Source organism: Eulemur rufifrons, chromosome 8 (genome assembly GCF_041146395.1).
Source record: "Eulemur rufifrons isolate Redbay chromosome 8, OSU_ERuf_1, whole genome shotgun sequence".
In the NCBI taxonomy this organism is placed as follows: Eukaryota; Metazoa; Chordata; class Mammalia; order Primates; family Lemuridae; genus Eulemur; species Eulemur rufifrons.
The window spans coordinates 24,112,188-24,126,470 of NC_090990.1; the positions used below are offsets into that span (position 1 = coordinate 24,112,188).

At 55.2% G+C, this 14,283-nt stretch overlaps 1 protein-coding gene across 1 annotated transcript; it reads left to right on the forward strand.

Moving 5' to 3' along the window:
• Positions 1-9,624: 9,624 nt before the first annotated feature.
• On the forward strand, positions 9,625-10,437 carry GJB3 (gap junction protein beta 3). Its single transcript, XM_069477653.1, has one exon. It carries the CDS (start codon positions 9,628-9,630, stop codon positions 10,423-10,425), a length of 798 nt encoding a protein of 265 aa, XP_069333754.1. The 5' UTR covers positions 9,625-9,627; the 3' UTR covers positions 10,426-10,437.
• Positions 10,438-14,283: the final 3,846 nt, after the last annotated feature.

Below are 14,283 nucleotides of genomic sequence, written 5' to 3' on the forward strand. Positions count from 1 at the left end.
CCAAGCTGGATTTCCCAGCCATCCTGACGCCCCACACCCTCGCAGCTCAAAGGACAGCCGGAGCAAGGAGGATCCTCCCTTCCAGGAGCACAGCAGAGGCTGGAGGAGGACAGACAGACTCCAGCCACACAGCCCACCGGACCTCCGAGCACCAGGGATTTGGGGCTGGTGGCAGGAAGGAGTGAAGCAAAATGAGGCTTGGTCATAAAAGGCTTCCTGGAGGAGGGCAGGTGGTCAGGGGGAACCTCTGGAGGGTAGGAGGATGGCACTGCTGAGCTAGAAGGGAACTGATTAAACATTCCCTGTGTGCTGGCCTGGGAACAGAGCACACTGTACTTTCTGGGTTTCATTTATTCATTCAACTAGTATTTTTTGCTACAAAGTGCCTGGCACTGTTTCAGGCACTGGGAAAATAGCAGTGGACACAACAGGAAACATAAGGCTGTCCTCGTACATTCTTGAGATGGGGAGACAAAAAACATAAGCAAGATATAGAATACGTTAGAAGAGTATGCTAATACAGAGAAAAGTAAATCAGGGAGTAGGGGATTTGGGGAGGGGAACTGCAACTGTAGATGCGCAGGCCCGGGAAGGCCAGTAAGTTTGTTGCAGACAGAAGAAAGAGAAGTACACAGGCTCTGAGACTGGGAAAAACCCAGCGTGCACCCAGGACAGCAAGGATGCCAGTGAGACAGGCCGCCAGTGAGCCGAGAGACGTGGAAATGAGGCCAGAGTGTTCAGTGGAGGCCTGAGAAGGACCCAATCATGAAGGGTCTTTTTTTTTTTTTTTTTTTTTGACAGAGTTCTGTCACCCCGGCTAGAGTGTAGTGGTGTCATCATAGCTCACTGCAGCCTCAAACTCCTGCGCTCAAGCGATCCTCCTGCCTCAGCCTCCCAAGTAGCTGGGACTACAGGTACACACCACCATGCCTGACTCATGTTTCTATTTTTTGGTAGAGAATGGGTCTTGTTCTTTCTCAGGCTGGTCTTGAACTCCTGGTCTCAAGCGATCCTCCCGCCTCAGCCTCCCAGAGTGCTAGGATTACAGGCGTGAGCCACCACGCCCGGCCTCACGTAGGGTCTTACAGGTTGTTCTGATGCCTTTGACTGTCAGTCCGAGTGCATCAGAAGCGGATGCAGCACTTTGAACAAACAGGAGCACCATCTCGCTGGTGGCTGTGTCAGCAATAAGTGAATACGGCAAAGGCCGCAGCAGGGAGACCCGTTACAAGGCTATTTCAATAATCCAAGAAAGAAATGGTTAATGTTACCAGGATCATATTAATGAAGTCAGCGCAAAGTGGCCAGATTCTGAAAATATTTTGAAAGTAGCACCAGAATGATTCCCTGACATTGAATGCAGGGCGTGAGAAAAGAGGATGGATGGTGACTCTAAGATTTGGGGCCCAAACAGGCAGATGAGTAAAATTGCCATTTCCTAGAAGAACAAGTGAGAGAGAAAGTCGAAGGGGAATAAAAGGAGTAGGTTTCCAGAGAAGCAAATTTCACATCAACAGTAGATACTTTTTAAATATGTGTGTCCCATATACTAACTGAAATCCAAATTTAACTGGGTGTCCTGGTTTGGTTTATTTGTTGCTTTGTTCCTAAATCTGGAAGCCCTAATAAGTAAAGAGCTTTAACGTGAGACATAGTAAGTGTGTGCTGCCTGCTAACCATCCACAGGGAAAAGCTGATGAGCGGCTGGACACGTGAGCACGAGGCTTAGGGAAACGGTCCGGGGTGGGGATGAGTATTCAGGAGTTGTCAGCCTAATTTTGGTGTTTTAAACCCTGAGACTGGACGACATTACCAGCAGAGGAGTGAGGCCAGAGAAGAGAAGGAGTCCAAGGACTGAGCCCCAGGGCTCCCCGGCAGTTAGAAGTCAGGGAGATCTGGCGGAACCCGCAAAAGAGACTGAGAAAGAAAGTCCAGCAAGGAAGGAGGACAGTCAGGAGCGTGTGATGTCCTGGAAGCCAAAGGAAGCGTCAAGGCCAGAGGAATCGACTGCATTTGATGCTGCTCAAAGTTCAGGGAATGACGAGGGTTGGAACTTGGCCGTGGGATTCGGCCATGGGGATGGGGGCAAGAGCAGTGTGGGTGTGCTAGGAGAAGCCAGAGCCTGATTAGAATAAGAGAAAACGGAGATAATGAATCAAGACAACTCTTTCGAGGAATTTTGCTGTAAATGAGAGGAAAAAAATGAGGCAGACACTGGAAGAAGTGAGGCTAAGGGAGGTGTTTGGGGTTTTTTGAGATGGAGAAATACCCGTATGTTTACTGTAACAGGAAAGATCCAGTAAAGAGCAAAGGGTTGATGATGGAGGAGGAGAGGCGGCGGGACGAGGTCTTGGTGGGCGAGAAGGGGGTGCACACGTAGAATGGCCGCATCCTGACTGCAGCCCAGCAGAGCCGCGTATAACCTCTACTTGAGGATTAGGCTGTGAGCACAGAAGTTGCGAGCAACCCTGGACGCTTGGGAGGAAGGCCACACTCCAACCCGCGTCCGGGGACATCGCCCCTTCCCCGCCCACAGCCCCAGACACACTGGAGCAGGGCTGGCTGCCCGCACCCCTCTGCCCAGCCTGCCTTCCAGGGGCTTCTGCCTGCCCCCCGCCCCTGCTCCAGGGAGGAGATGGTTTCAGGCCCAGGCCTCTGCTGAAGATACACAAACACCAGGGAAACCCCAGCCTGAGAGGTGGGGGGCCCTCCCCATCCCATGGAGCCCCTGCCTGAGGCCTGGGCAGAGCTCTAGACGGAGGGGGCAGCCTAGAAGCAAGACCAGCCTGGGCCAGGGCTGGGCCGGAAGAGGCCAGACAGGGCTGCCACCCCGAGATAGCAGGTGTAGGCCCTGAGGGGAGTGGGGGTGGCCGGGGCAGCTGCCGAGCCCTGGTGCAGCACAGCCTTGCCCTGAGGCAAGGGGATGGCCTAGATGGCCTCCCACACATTCCCCTACTCAGAGAGCAGAAATTCAGGGTGGACAGCAAGGCCTTCAGGTCCTCAGAGCCTCTCTGGAATGCAGAACTCTTCCAGCTCCCTCCAGAAAAAGCAAAGGCCAATTGTTGGGAACACTGCCTAGTGTCAGGAGTGAGGGGCTGGCGTCTGGAAGGGTCAGAATGATAGGACCTACACAATAAAATCACCCGGTCACCAGTGCAGAATAACCCAGCCAGACACACAGACACCACTACACACCACCACCTTACACACAACCCCAGAGACGCACAAACCATCTTAGCCCTCTCTGCAATCACACGCACTCACAACCACACACAGAGCATACACCCAAGTGGCCCACACCGCCTCCCTTAACATACGGCTGCCCAGTCTTACACGCACACACACACACACACACACACACACAGGCAGTTCTCACACATATCCTGTGTGCACCAGCGGTTAGTACACAAATAGTAACCGAGTGTCTGCGACATTCCAAGCCCTGCAGATGCAGCAGGAATGCGATTGTGACCTGCGGGCTCCCTGCTCACCTGGAGGCAATTTCAGAGACTGTTATCAAACTATGCCGGGGAGGGGGCTGAGGGGCCTTTAGATGGGGGCCAGGGAACAGCTCTATAAGAAGGCAAGATCTGAGTAAGGAGGGGGGACCCGCCCTGTGAAGAGTCAGAAGACACCAGCCTGGGCAGAGGGAACCGCAAAGGCAAAGGCTGGTAGGCTGGCGTGAATGTGGCTTGTCGGAGGACCAGAAAGAAGGCCACTAAGACAGGAGAGCAGTGATTGAGGGGATGTGGGATGGGAGGAGAGGCACGACTGGAATGCTCGGTGCCTTGTAGGCCAGTGTCAGACAGTGAGTACTAGTCTAAAGGTAATGATAAGTCACTGCAAGGCTTTAATAGGGGAGTGACATGATCTGATTTAGATCATGAAAATGCTACTTTAACTAGAAGCAACCATGAGAGAAAATTTTATTGCAGTTCTCAGACTGGAGAAGGCATTTCTAATTACAACCAAACCCAGAGGCCATAAAAGATAAGATTACTACATTTGACTACATAAAACATGTTTAATTCTGCCTGGTAGAAAACTCCATATACAAAGTCAAATTACAAATGTCAAACAACAGTGGGTAGGAGAGAGTCTTTCTGTTTGTATCACAAACAGAGGGGCTTGTTTCCTTAATATGTAAAGAGCTCCTAAGAAATCAATAATAAAAAGGCAACCATCCTATAGAAAAAATGGGCAAAGGCAAAGGATGGTTCACAGAAAGACAAAGGTGACTCTTAAATACATATACATATATTTTTAAAAGAAACAGGGTCTTGCTCTGTTGCCCAGGCTGGAGTGCAATGGCAGGAACATAGCTCACTGCAACCTTGAACTCCTGAGTTCAAGTGATCCTCCCACCTCAGCCTCCTGAGTAACTGGGACAACAGGCACACGTCACCATGCCCAGCTGATTTTTTTTTTTTTCATTATTTTAGAGCTAGGGCTTCACTAGGTTGCCCAGGCAGGTCTCGAACTCCTGGCCTCAAGCAATCCTCCTGCCTCAGTCTTCCAAGTTGCTGGGATTACAGGCCTGAGCCACTGCACCAGCTCTTAAATATATTAAAAAATGCTCAATCTCATAATAAGAGAAATGCAAAATAAAAGTATAATGAGACGTCACTGACAAAGATCATAAAGTTTGATAATGCCCTACATTGGCAAGGCGTGGGGAAGCAAGCACTCCCTTGTCTCGTGGTGAAAACTGATACACCTAGTCGGGGGACTGGGCAATATCTGTCAAAATTTTAAAAGAGCACATAACCTTAACCCCAAAATCCCACTTCTATACACTATTCAGTTGTTTAAAAAAAGAAACAGCAAGACAGCTCTAGATCTACTGATGGGAGGAAATGTCCAATATTTTGTTAAATTTTAAAAAAGCAGAGTACAGAAGAGTATACATAACATACACCCACAGGTTAAATGTAGAAAGAAAAGTATCTATGTAGTTGAACATGCACAGAGGATTCAAGAATGAAAAACAAGAAACTGGTAACCCCGGTGGCCAGGTGGGTAACCGGGCCACACAGTCTGGTGTTCAGGGAAAAGTCAGGACCAGCACTGGACACGTGGGATTGTCAGTGAACGGATGGTATTTAAGCCCCAAGACTGATGAGCTCACCAGGGAAGGAAGAGACTGGGCCCTGGGCCATGCCCACATTAGGTACCCGGATAGGAGGTCTCCGAGGTTCGAGAAACCCAGGGTGTGGGGGGGCAAGGAAGCCAAGAGAAGAAAGTGTTTTGAGAAGGAAGGAGTGGCCAGTTGTGTCAGGTGCTTCGGAAGATCAAGGGGCAGGGGACAAGATGTGACTGTCAGGTTTAGCATCGTGGAGATCCGTGGTGACCTGGACAGACCATTTTTAGGAACATGGTAGGGACGGAAACATTCCAGTGGGTGGAAGAGTGCCACCCAGCACTGGTTTTCGAGGGCCACGATCACAGTAGGTAAAAGTGGCCTTTGCCCTGTGACTTTGCTCTACCCAGAAAAGACACTGCCAGGGCCTCTAGAGGTGGCTTTATTACTTACTGTGTGATCCTGAGCAAGTCATCTACTCTCTCTGTGGCTCAGTGTTCCCATTTATCAAAGCAGGAGGGACTGTACCTTCCTTATCTGGATGCTGTGAGGATGTAGGACAGTGTCTGACACAAAGATGTCTCTGAGCTCCCAATTCAGTGTTACTTCTCTACCAGAATGAGTAGCAGGAGGTGACCACAATTGATCTTCCTAATTTGGGGGCATCCTTTGAGTGTAAAAGGGGGCATCGTTAATTATGCCAAGACTGCAGGCATAAACCACACAGTCTTGGGCAAATGCCATGCGTAGTCACCATCGTGCTAGGCACATTCTCTCCGTCTACACAGTGAGGATCAGGCCCAACGCCAAGATCCAGGGACTCCCAGGGAGGCTGGAATTTCCCACACGCAGCTGGGGCGCCAGGGGCTCTCCTTAGGTTCCCAGTCATGACACACTAGTAAGTAACACAAAGCTTCCTTATCCCCAGAGCCCAGCCCTGCCACACCCCGGCCACAGGCCTGCCTCCCTGGGCAGAGGGTGTAGGGCACAGGCTCTGCCCCTAGTCCTACCCCAACCCCCCACCTCTGCACAGAACCTCCCCATCCCGCCCTCACCCGCCGCCGCCGCCGGTACATCTCCCTTGCAGGCACAGGGCTCACTTTGCCCTTCCCGCTGTGGGGACAGGGTCTGCCCCGACCCCAGCTCTCCGAAGTGCACTGGGGCTGCCCGTCAAGGACTTATCGCGCCGGGAGGGCACGAGGGCAGCTTCCCTGGAGTGCCCCCACATAGGGTCAAGGCCCCGCGCCAGGCGGGGACAGGGCCCGGCAGGCAGGGCCCGGCACCTATCCGAGGTAAATGAGCGTGGGCGCGTCCTGACTGTAGTCCGTCCCCCTGCCCAGGAGCTTAACAGTTTGCAGAGCGCTTCACGCCCCTGCTCTCACTGGAGCTTCGCAGCGGTCCTGCCCATGGCCACCAGTGCCCCTATTCCACGCGGGAGGAGACCAAGGGTCAGACGCGCCGGGAGCCCCTCCGGAGGTTGCCCCGGGAGCGCGTGGCAGCGTCGGGACTAGAGGGACCGGCCCGCCGGCTCCTCCCTCCTCCCCGCCGTCCCTAGGTGTACCCGCCGCGCCCCGCCGCGACCGCCGAGCCCCTGCCCGGGCCGCGCTCGCCTGCGCTGCGGGCCTCGGGGACGCGGGGTCAGGGCCCCGAGGTGGCCGCGCCACTGCCGGTAAGTGCGGGACTGGACGGGACGGGCCCCCAAGCGCCGCTGAGCGCTCCCAGCAACTCCCGCCGCGGGGCTGGGGCTGGGGTTGGGGCTTGGGGCTTGGGGCTTGGGGCTGGGGCTTGGGGCTTGGGGCTTGGGGCTGGGGTTGGGGCTTGGGGCTTGGGGCTGGGGCTGGGGCTGGGGCTTGGGGCTTGGGGCTTGGGGCTTGGGGTTGGGGCTTGGGGCTGGGGCTTGGGGCTGGGGCTGGGGCTTGGGGCTTGGGGCTTGGGGCTTGGGGCTGGGGCTTGGGGCTTGGGGCTTGGGGTTGGGGCTTGGGGCTGGGGCTTGGGGCTGGGGCTGGGGCTTGGGGCTTGGGGCTTGGGGCTTGGGGCTGGAGCTTGGGGCTTGGAGCTGGGGCTTGGGGCTTGCACCTGCCTGCGGCCGGGCTGCGGAGGGGTTGCTGAGGTGGCGATGGAGGGCTCGCCCCTCAACGCCCCACCAGTCCACCCCCGCTTTCTCGCCCCTCCATTCTGGCTCCGGTGGGGGTTCCAGCTGCTGGAAGGTTCCCGGACGCCCCCTCCCATGTCCGCAAGCTCCCAAGCTGCCTGGAATGGAGGGAAACCGGGGAGGAGGGGGGCTTATCCTAGGGGGACATTGTGGGGGGACGGGAGGCAAGGCTGGACGCTGTCCTGTCCAGAGGCTGGAAAGAAACGGTTGGGCTGGGAGCTGGCTTTGGGGGGCCTGGGGGGGAACCAGAACCGGCTCCACCAGTCTCCAGCCTGGGCTTGGGAGGGAAATTCTTGGCGGGTGAGTCCGTCCCTGCCTGGGGTGTGTCAGGAGGGACTGCGCAGGCAGCTCCAGGAGTCGGAAGGTGGGGGCCCGGAAGGTGCACCCCGGTGGGCAGCCCCGGGAGGGTGTCGGGTGGAAGCAGCAGTCAGGGCACCCTTCCTCTCAGGGCCCGCAGACAGGGCGCCAGCCACCACTTCGGTATCTTTGAACTCTCACCAGGTGAGTGGCCGCCTGCAGGGGAACCGTCTCCTGTGATTATTAGGACAGCCCAAGAAAGCAGAATTATTTCCCTTTAGCGATAAGGAGATGGGATCAAGGAGTGTTTCTGGAAGTCACCCAGCTACCGAGTGAATGTTTACCTCGTCACCATGTATTGAGTACCGACTATGTGCCAAGCAGTGGACACTAAACCTATAGCAGTAGCAGCAAGACCAAGCTAACATTCTAGTGGGGGAGACAGCCGACGAATAAGAACAAAACCATGACAAAGACTTTAATTTTGAACGGTAATTAAGTGCTGTGAAGAAAAGGGAGGGGACAGGAGCAGAGTGACTAGGAGCAGGGCCCTTTCAGATCCAGGGTAATCTGGAGATCATGTTGGAGCAGAGACCTCTGTGGTGAGAAGGGGCCAGCCATGTGAGGTTCTGGAGGAAGAGCATTCCAGGCAGAAGGAACCAATACAAATCCTCCAAGCCCCCAGGGTGGCTGGAGCAGAGTGAGTCAGGGTGAGAGTGGAGGAGAGGAGGGTGAGAGTGTAGAATCATTGAATTGAATCATTGAATCATTGATGAATGTAGAATCATCATGTACAATGTACAGTGAGAATTAAAGAGGTTTAACCTTAAGTGTAATGAGACGCTAGTGGAGAGTTTTAGGTAAGGGGGAGATAGGAACCAAGCTGATAGTCTCTAGGGGCGCAGGAGTGGAAGTGAGTAGCCAGTGAGGAGGTCGTGGCAATGATACCGGCCACAACCATGGTAGCTTGGAGCAGGGTGGTGGCCCCTCAGGCATTGTGCATGCTCAGAGGTGCAAACCCAGCTCCAGGAGCGCTCACGTGGGCTTGCAGGCCCACACACACACACACAAACACACACGAGGAGAGGCGTGTGCTCTTACACCCACCACAGCACAGACACAAAGCACGCCCAGGCAGACCCACCCATCCACACCCTCTGAGTCACTCCAGGACTGGGAAAAAGATGTGAGATTTCAGGCCCGAAACAAAGCACGTCTCCCCACCACAAGGCCTTGGCAACCAGCGTGGCTGGGGCTCCCTCAGGCCCAGCACAGAGAGGGGAGATGTCTCTAGGTATTCCCTGGATCTGGTGTCCTCCCAGGAGCCAGACCGTAGCCCCCCACGGACCCCCACCTGAATTGGTCTTCCATCTTTACCACCCCACTGGCTGCGAGACCTTGGGCAGGTTATTTCCCCTCCCTTTCCCTCAGTTTTCTCTCTGAAGACTGGGACTCATAACCCCAGCTTCCCAGGAGAGTGGCAGCCACGGGGTGACAGTTTCCAGCATCTGGTCTGGGGCAGGCGTCCAGCAGAGAAGGCAGGGCAGGTGCAGGCCCTGGCACCCACAGCCCAGCCTTGAAGCCACCTCTTCTAAGTGAGTGACTTGAGCTCTCTATACTTCACAGTAATGAGTAGCCAGCATTAATTGAGCACTTACTATGTGCTATGTGCTTTGCAATCATTTGATTGTGAGTTTCTTCATCTGTAAATGGGGAGCATGGTCGTATTCACCTCAAGGGGTTGTTAGAAAGGATTAAATGAGATCCTGCTCATAAAGTGTTTAGCTGCAAGCCTGGCTCATAGTCAGGCACAGTAAATGGTAACTGCTGTCATCAGCAAATGCACATCCCCTTCCTTTGGCACACTAGCTCTGTGACTTGGAGCAGGTTACTTAACCTTGATGTGCCTCAGTTTCCTATCTGCAGCTTGGGAAGAACAGTAGTCACCGTCTGCTATGGTTGTTGTGATCACTGAGCAAGTCAGAGCTCAGAACAGCACCTGGTAGTAATGCTCAGTAAGGTCACCTATTCGTTACTATCAAGGTTCCTCCTCTTTTTCCCCAGGTGGGCACGGCCCCCGGAGCCCCCACCAGGCGCCATGGACTGGAAGACGTTCCAGGCCCTGCTGAGCGGCGTGAACAAGTACTCCACGGCGTTCGGGCGCATCTGGCTGTCGGTGGTGTTTGTCTTCCGGGTGCTGGTGTACGTGGTGGCCGCAGAGCGCGTGTGGGGGGACGAGCAGAAGGACTTTGACTGCAACACCAAGCAGCCCGGCTGCACCAACGTCTGCTATGACGAGTTCTTCCCCATCTCCAACATCCGCCTCTGGGCCCTACAGCTCATCTTTGTCACCTGCCCCTCGCTTCTGGTCATCCTGCACGTGGCCTACCGCGAGGATCGGGAGCGGCGGCACCGCCTGAAGCATGGTGACCAGTGCGCCAAGCTATATGACAACACGGGCAAGAAGCACGGTGGCCTGTGGTGGACCTACCTGCTCAGCCTCATCTTCAAGCTCCTCATCGAGCTCCTCTTCCTCTACCTGCTGCACACTCTCTGGTATGGCTTCGGCATGCCACGCTTGGTGCAGTGTGCCAACGTGGCACCCTGCCCCAACACCGTGGACTGCTACATCGCCCGGCCCACCGAGAAGAAGGTCTTCACCTACTTCATGGTGGGCGCCTCAGCTGTCTGCATCGTGCTCACCATCTGCGAGATCTGCTACCTCATCTTCCACAGGCTCCTGCGATGCCTGAACAAGGACAGGCCCCGGCGGGGCCTCAGCCACTCGCCCTCCACCTGCCGCTGCCACCACAAGCTGGTGGAGGCTGGGGAGCTGGGTCTGGACCCAGGCGATGGCAAGCTGCAGGCTTCGGCACCCAAGCTGACCCCCACCTGACCCCGGGGCTGGGGGTCACACTGGGGCTGCCAGCGGGACAGGCAGGGAGGTGCTGCAGGGTGGAGGGTCCCTTGGGGGCTGGGTACCCCACTTTGAATTCACTAAGCTATCCAATTTCCCTTTCGGCAGATACTTTTTGATGCTGCCCACTGGGCTGTCCACCTGGGAACAGGTAACCCACAGGCCCAGCGCCAGCCCTCAAAGGAGACAGGCTATATGCGTGCCATGCAAGGGGACACTTAGGGTGCTCACAGCAGGGCTTCTGGCTAACCCAGGAGGAGGTGATCGGGCTTCCCTGAGGAGATGATGTGCAGGAGAGGTGAGAAGAGCTCCCAAGCAGAGACAACAGCAGGCACAGGGGCCTGGAGGCCACACAAAGAGAAATGTTTGCCCTGGGCTGGACTCGGGACCAAAAGGACTCTTCCCTCCCCTGGGAGGAGCCGCCCAGATTCCCAAGGTGGAGAGGTCTTCTCCCAGCAGCGGCTGGAGAGTGAGCTTGGGAAGGTGCTGGAGACACTCAGGGGTCCTCGTGTCGCCACTTCCCTCAGCGGAGCCCCCCTCCCCCAAACCCTGCTCCATCTTCCTCCCCGCAGCCTCCTGACAGGAACATCCCCAAGGTACTTTCCTTGCAATCAGTAAAGGCCGCGTTTTATACAGGCTGGCTCTGTTCTCCGTTCTTCCACACTCCCGCCCACAGGACCCCGGGGGGCAGGGAACGTAGCCCTGAGAGAGGGAAAGAGCTCCAAGGCTGGGGGAGAAACTAGCGAGGGGGCTGTGGCTGTGGCTGGAAGCTGGGGGCGGGGGGCTGGGGGTGGCTGGAGGTGGAGCTGGGATGACCCTCCCCATGTATATGTCAGGATTCCAGTCACGGCCACAAGAGGGTGCTGTGCTACCTCTACTGCAGACCCTCAGCCTTCAGAATTGGCCTCTACCCAGTAGACAATCACTGTCACTCTCATTATAGACAGCCACACCGTCTCCTCCTTCTCACCCAGTCACTGCCGCCACAGCCCACATCTCCACCTTGTGTACACACAATCCCTGTTATTCATACACTCACTCACTATTTACCTTCTCAACGCACCACGGAGTCCACTCTAAGGCGTGCAGTCCCAGCCTCAGCCCGCATTTCCCCCTGCTCACTCCATTTTCCCTGAGCACTTTCTCCAGACAGGCCCCTGGCGGGGTGCTGGGACTGCGCGGGGAAATAGGACCTGAGCCCAGAGAGCTAAGAGTCTGGGGCAGACAGAGATGCAGACTCAGCCCTGTGCTAAGCAACCCTCGCGTGGCTCACAGCTGAGTCATGACCTGATATGTAGGAGAGGACGGCATCCCCCGAGCCCAGACCAGAATGGGAAGCAAAAGGGGGTGCAAGGCTACACTAACCCATAGGAACATTTAGTGACCAGCAAAGCCAAGGCCGGAACCAAGAGCCAAAGCAAGCAAGGAGAGACGTCATGTAGACAGAGCAGGCCGGGGTCCATCTTTGCCCTCATGAGTGGCCAGTAAGAGGGTGGATAAGCCAGCCAAGTTTAAAGGGCCCAGGGCTGGGCTGCCACTGTTCCCCATGTCCATGACCAAATCAGAGTTTGACCACTTCATGAGCATAGCTTCATCACGCTACACCTTGGGCAGGCTTTCAGAGCCTCGGTCTTGTCATCAATACAATGGGAATGTATCAATCAGGGCCCAGCAGAAAACAGAGGGAAGGAACATTCAAGCCAAGTAACTTTAAAGAGAGTCTCCAAGACTTTCAAAGCCATAGGCATAATTGAGGAAACCCACAAGGGATGCTGCAGCACCCTGCAGCTAGTACCGGGATAACAGTGGACAGCAGCTGTGGGATGCACCATCCACAGCAACCAAATAAGCCCCCCAACTTCACTCTCCCATCTCCTCTCACCTGCCAGCAGCTCCCATCGCCCAAGCCCAACCACAGGTTAGAGGGTAAGTCAGCCTTCTGGCGCACAGAGCAGGCTGGAGAATGCATCTGAGGGCAAAGGAATATATCAGCACAGCACCCGGGACAGTTCCTACTTGCATGTTGTTGTAGAGATAAAAGAGACCCTATAGGTAAAACATTAGCACAGTGCTATTGTATTCAGTCAATAGCAGGGCAGGGTACAATTATACTTAGGAAAGTCTTTGCCCGATGCAACACAGGTCAGCCTCAACTGCAGCTGGCGAGTTACAAAGGTCTCAGGGAGGGGTAATCTCCACCTACATTCCAGCATCTTCCTGGGTGGTTCTGGCTGCCTGGCCAAGGGTGGCTTGCAGGTCAGAACAACCAGAGAACATCACTGGCTACCCCAGCAGAGACTGAATGCTCCGCGTGGACTGAACTCCCAGTCCTGGGCCCGTTTCTCCAGGCTGTGGGCCAGGACCATGGAGGAGGGGACATTCCAGCCCTGCCCTGCACATCCCGCCTTTGGGACTAGAGCTGTTCCGAGCAGTGCAGCTCACTGATCCCATTCAGTATGCACCGTGCTACTGTTCACCACTGAGTCCCCAGGGCATACCACTGTCACCACAAGGTGGCCCTCACGTCCCTTTGGCCTTCTCAGGGTACACACCTCGACCTCCTCTGTCCCCGTGGCATGAGGATGCACTGCAAGCTTCCTTTGATCATGCGGGTGATAGACTGAGATTTCTTATAGTCTTCAGGTCCACATGTACAGCATACAGTCACAGCCACCCGGCAGCCCGAGGTAAACAGGAAATTATTTTGTATTCATTCACCCTGCTCCAAGCCCCCATGTGGCCTGAATGTTTATGTCCCCCCAAAATTCATATGTTGAAATGAGCCCTCCTGAATGGGATCAGCGACCTTATAAGAAGAGACAGGAGAGAGATGATCTTTCTCTCTCCACCATTTGCAAACACGAGCAGAAGACGGCCATGCATAAACCAGAAAGAGGGCCCTCATTGACCACCCGTGGCCCAGCCGTTGCCTGGGGCCACCCCAAGAAGAGCTTGTTCCACCTGGACAGCAGCAGCACACCTGGAAGTGTTGCCAGGTGGAGGCTGTCACCTCACCAGGCTCCACACACGGGGCAGCGAGTCCTACATTGAAGGGGATGTCTGAGTCTGCCACCGGCCCTCATAGTCTGTCCCCAGCACAGCAGCCAGGGGATCCTGTCAAAATGCAAGTCAGGCCATGTCACTCCTCTGCCCAAAACCTCCAAAGGCATCTTACACAGGCCTTAGAGGGCTCAAAAGATCTGCCCCACCCCACACCTCGCCTGTTCCTTTCTAAACTCATCTCTCCTCCATGCTCACCCGCTCCAGCCACGCTGACCTCCTGGCTGTTCCTCAAGCAGGAAACACCAGGCACACTCCAGCCACAGGGCCTTTGCATGCTGGGTCCCTCTGCCTGGAACGATCTGCCCCCCAGACAGCCACGGGGCTCCCTCTCTTCCTTCGGGACTCGCATCACAGGTCAGCGGCTCAGCGAGGATTTCCTTTCTCTTCTATTTGAAATTGAAACTTGCCACCCCTTGTCCTCTCAACCCTCCCTACTCTATTTTCCCCGTAGCGTTTATCCACATCTAACATGTCCTATATTTTATTGTGTGTCTTCCCCCAGCCAGAATGTAAAATTTCTGAGGACAGGGATTTTTTGTTGTTTCCTGGTTGATCTCCAGTGTCTAGGACAGTGCCACAGCCCCCAGGAGGTGCTCAGTACCTATCTGTTGAGTTAATAAATTCATAGACTGGCCCGGTGCCCTGCGAGTGGTGGGGTACAAACAAGACCCAGCTGCTTGCCCTCAAGGGACTCACAGTCTGATGGGGGAGGGGACTGAAGACAAGTAAACGTTGCACCCAGGGGTTGAGGGGGTTGTTTTATGGGTACAGAGT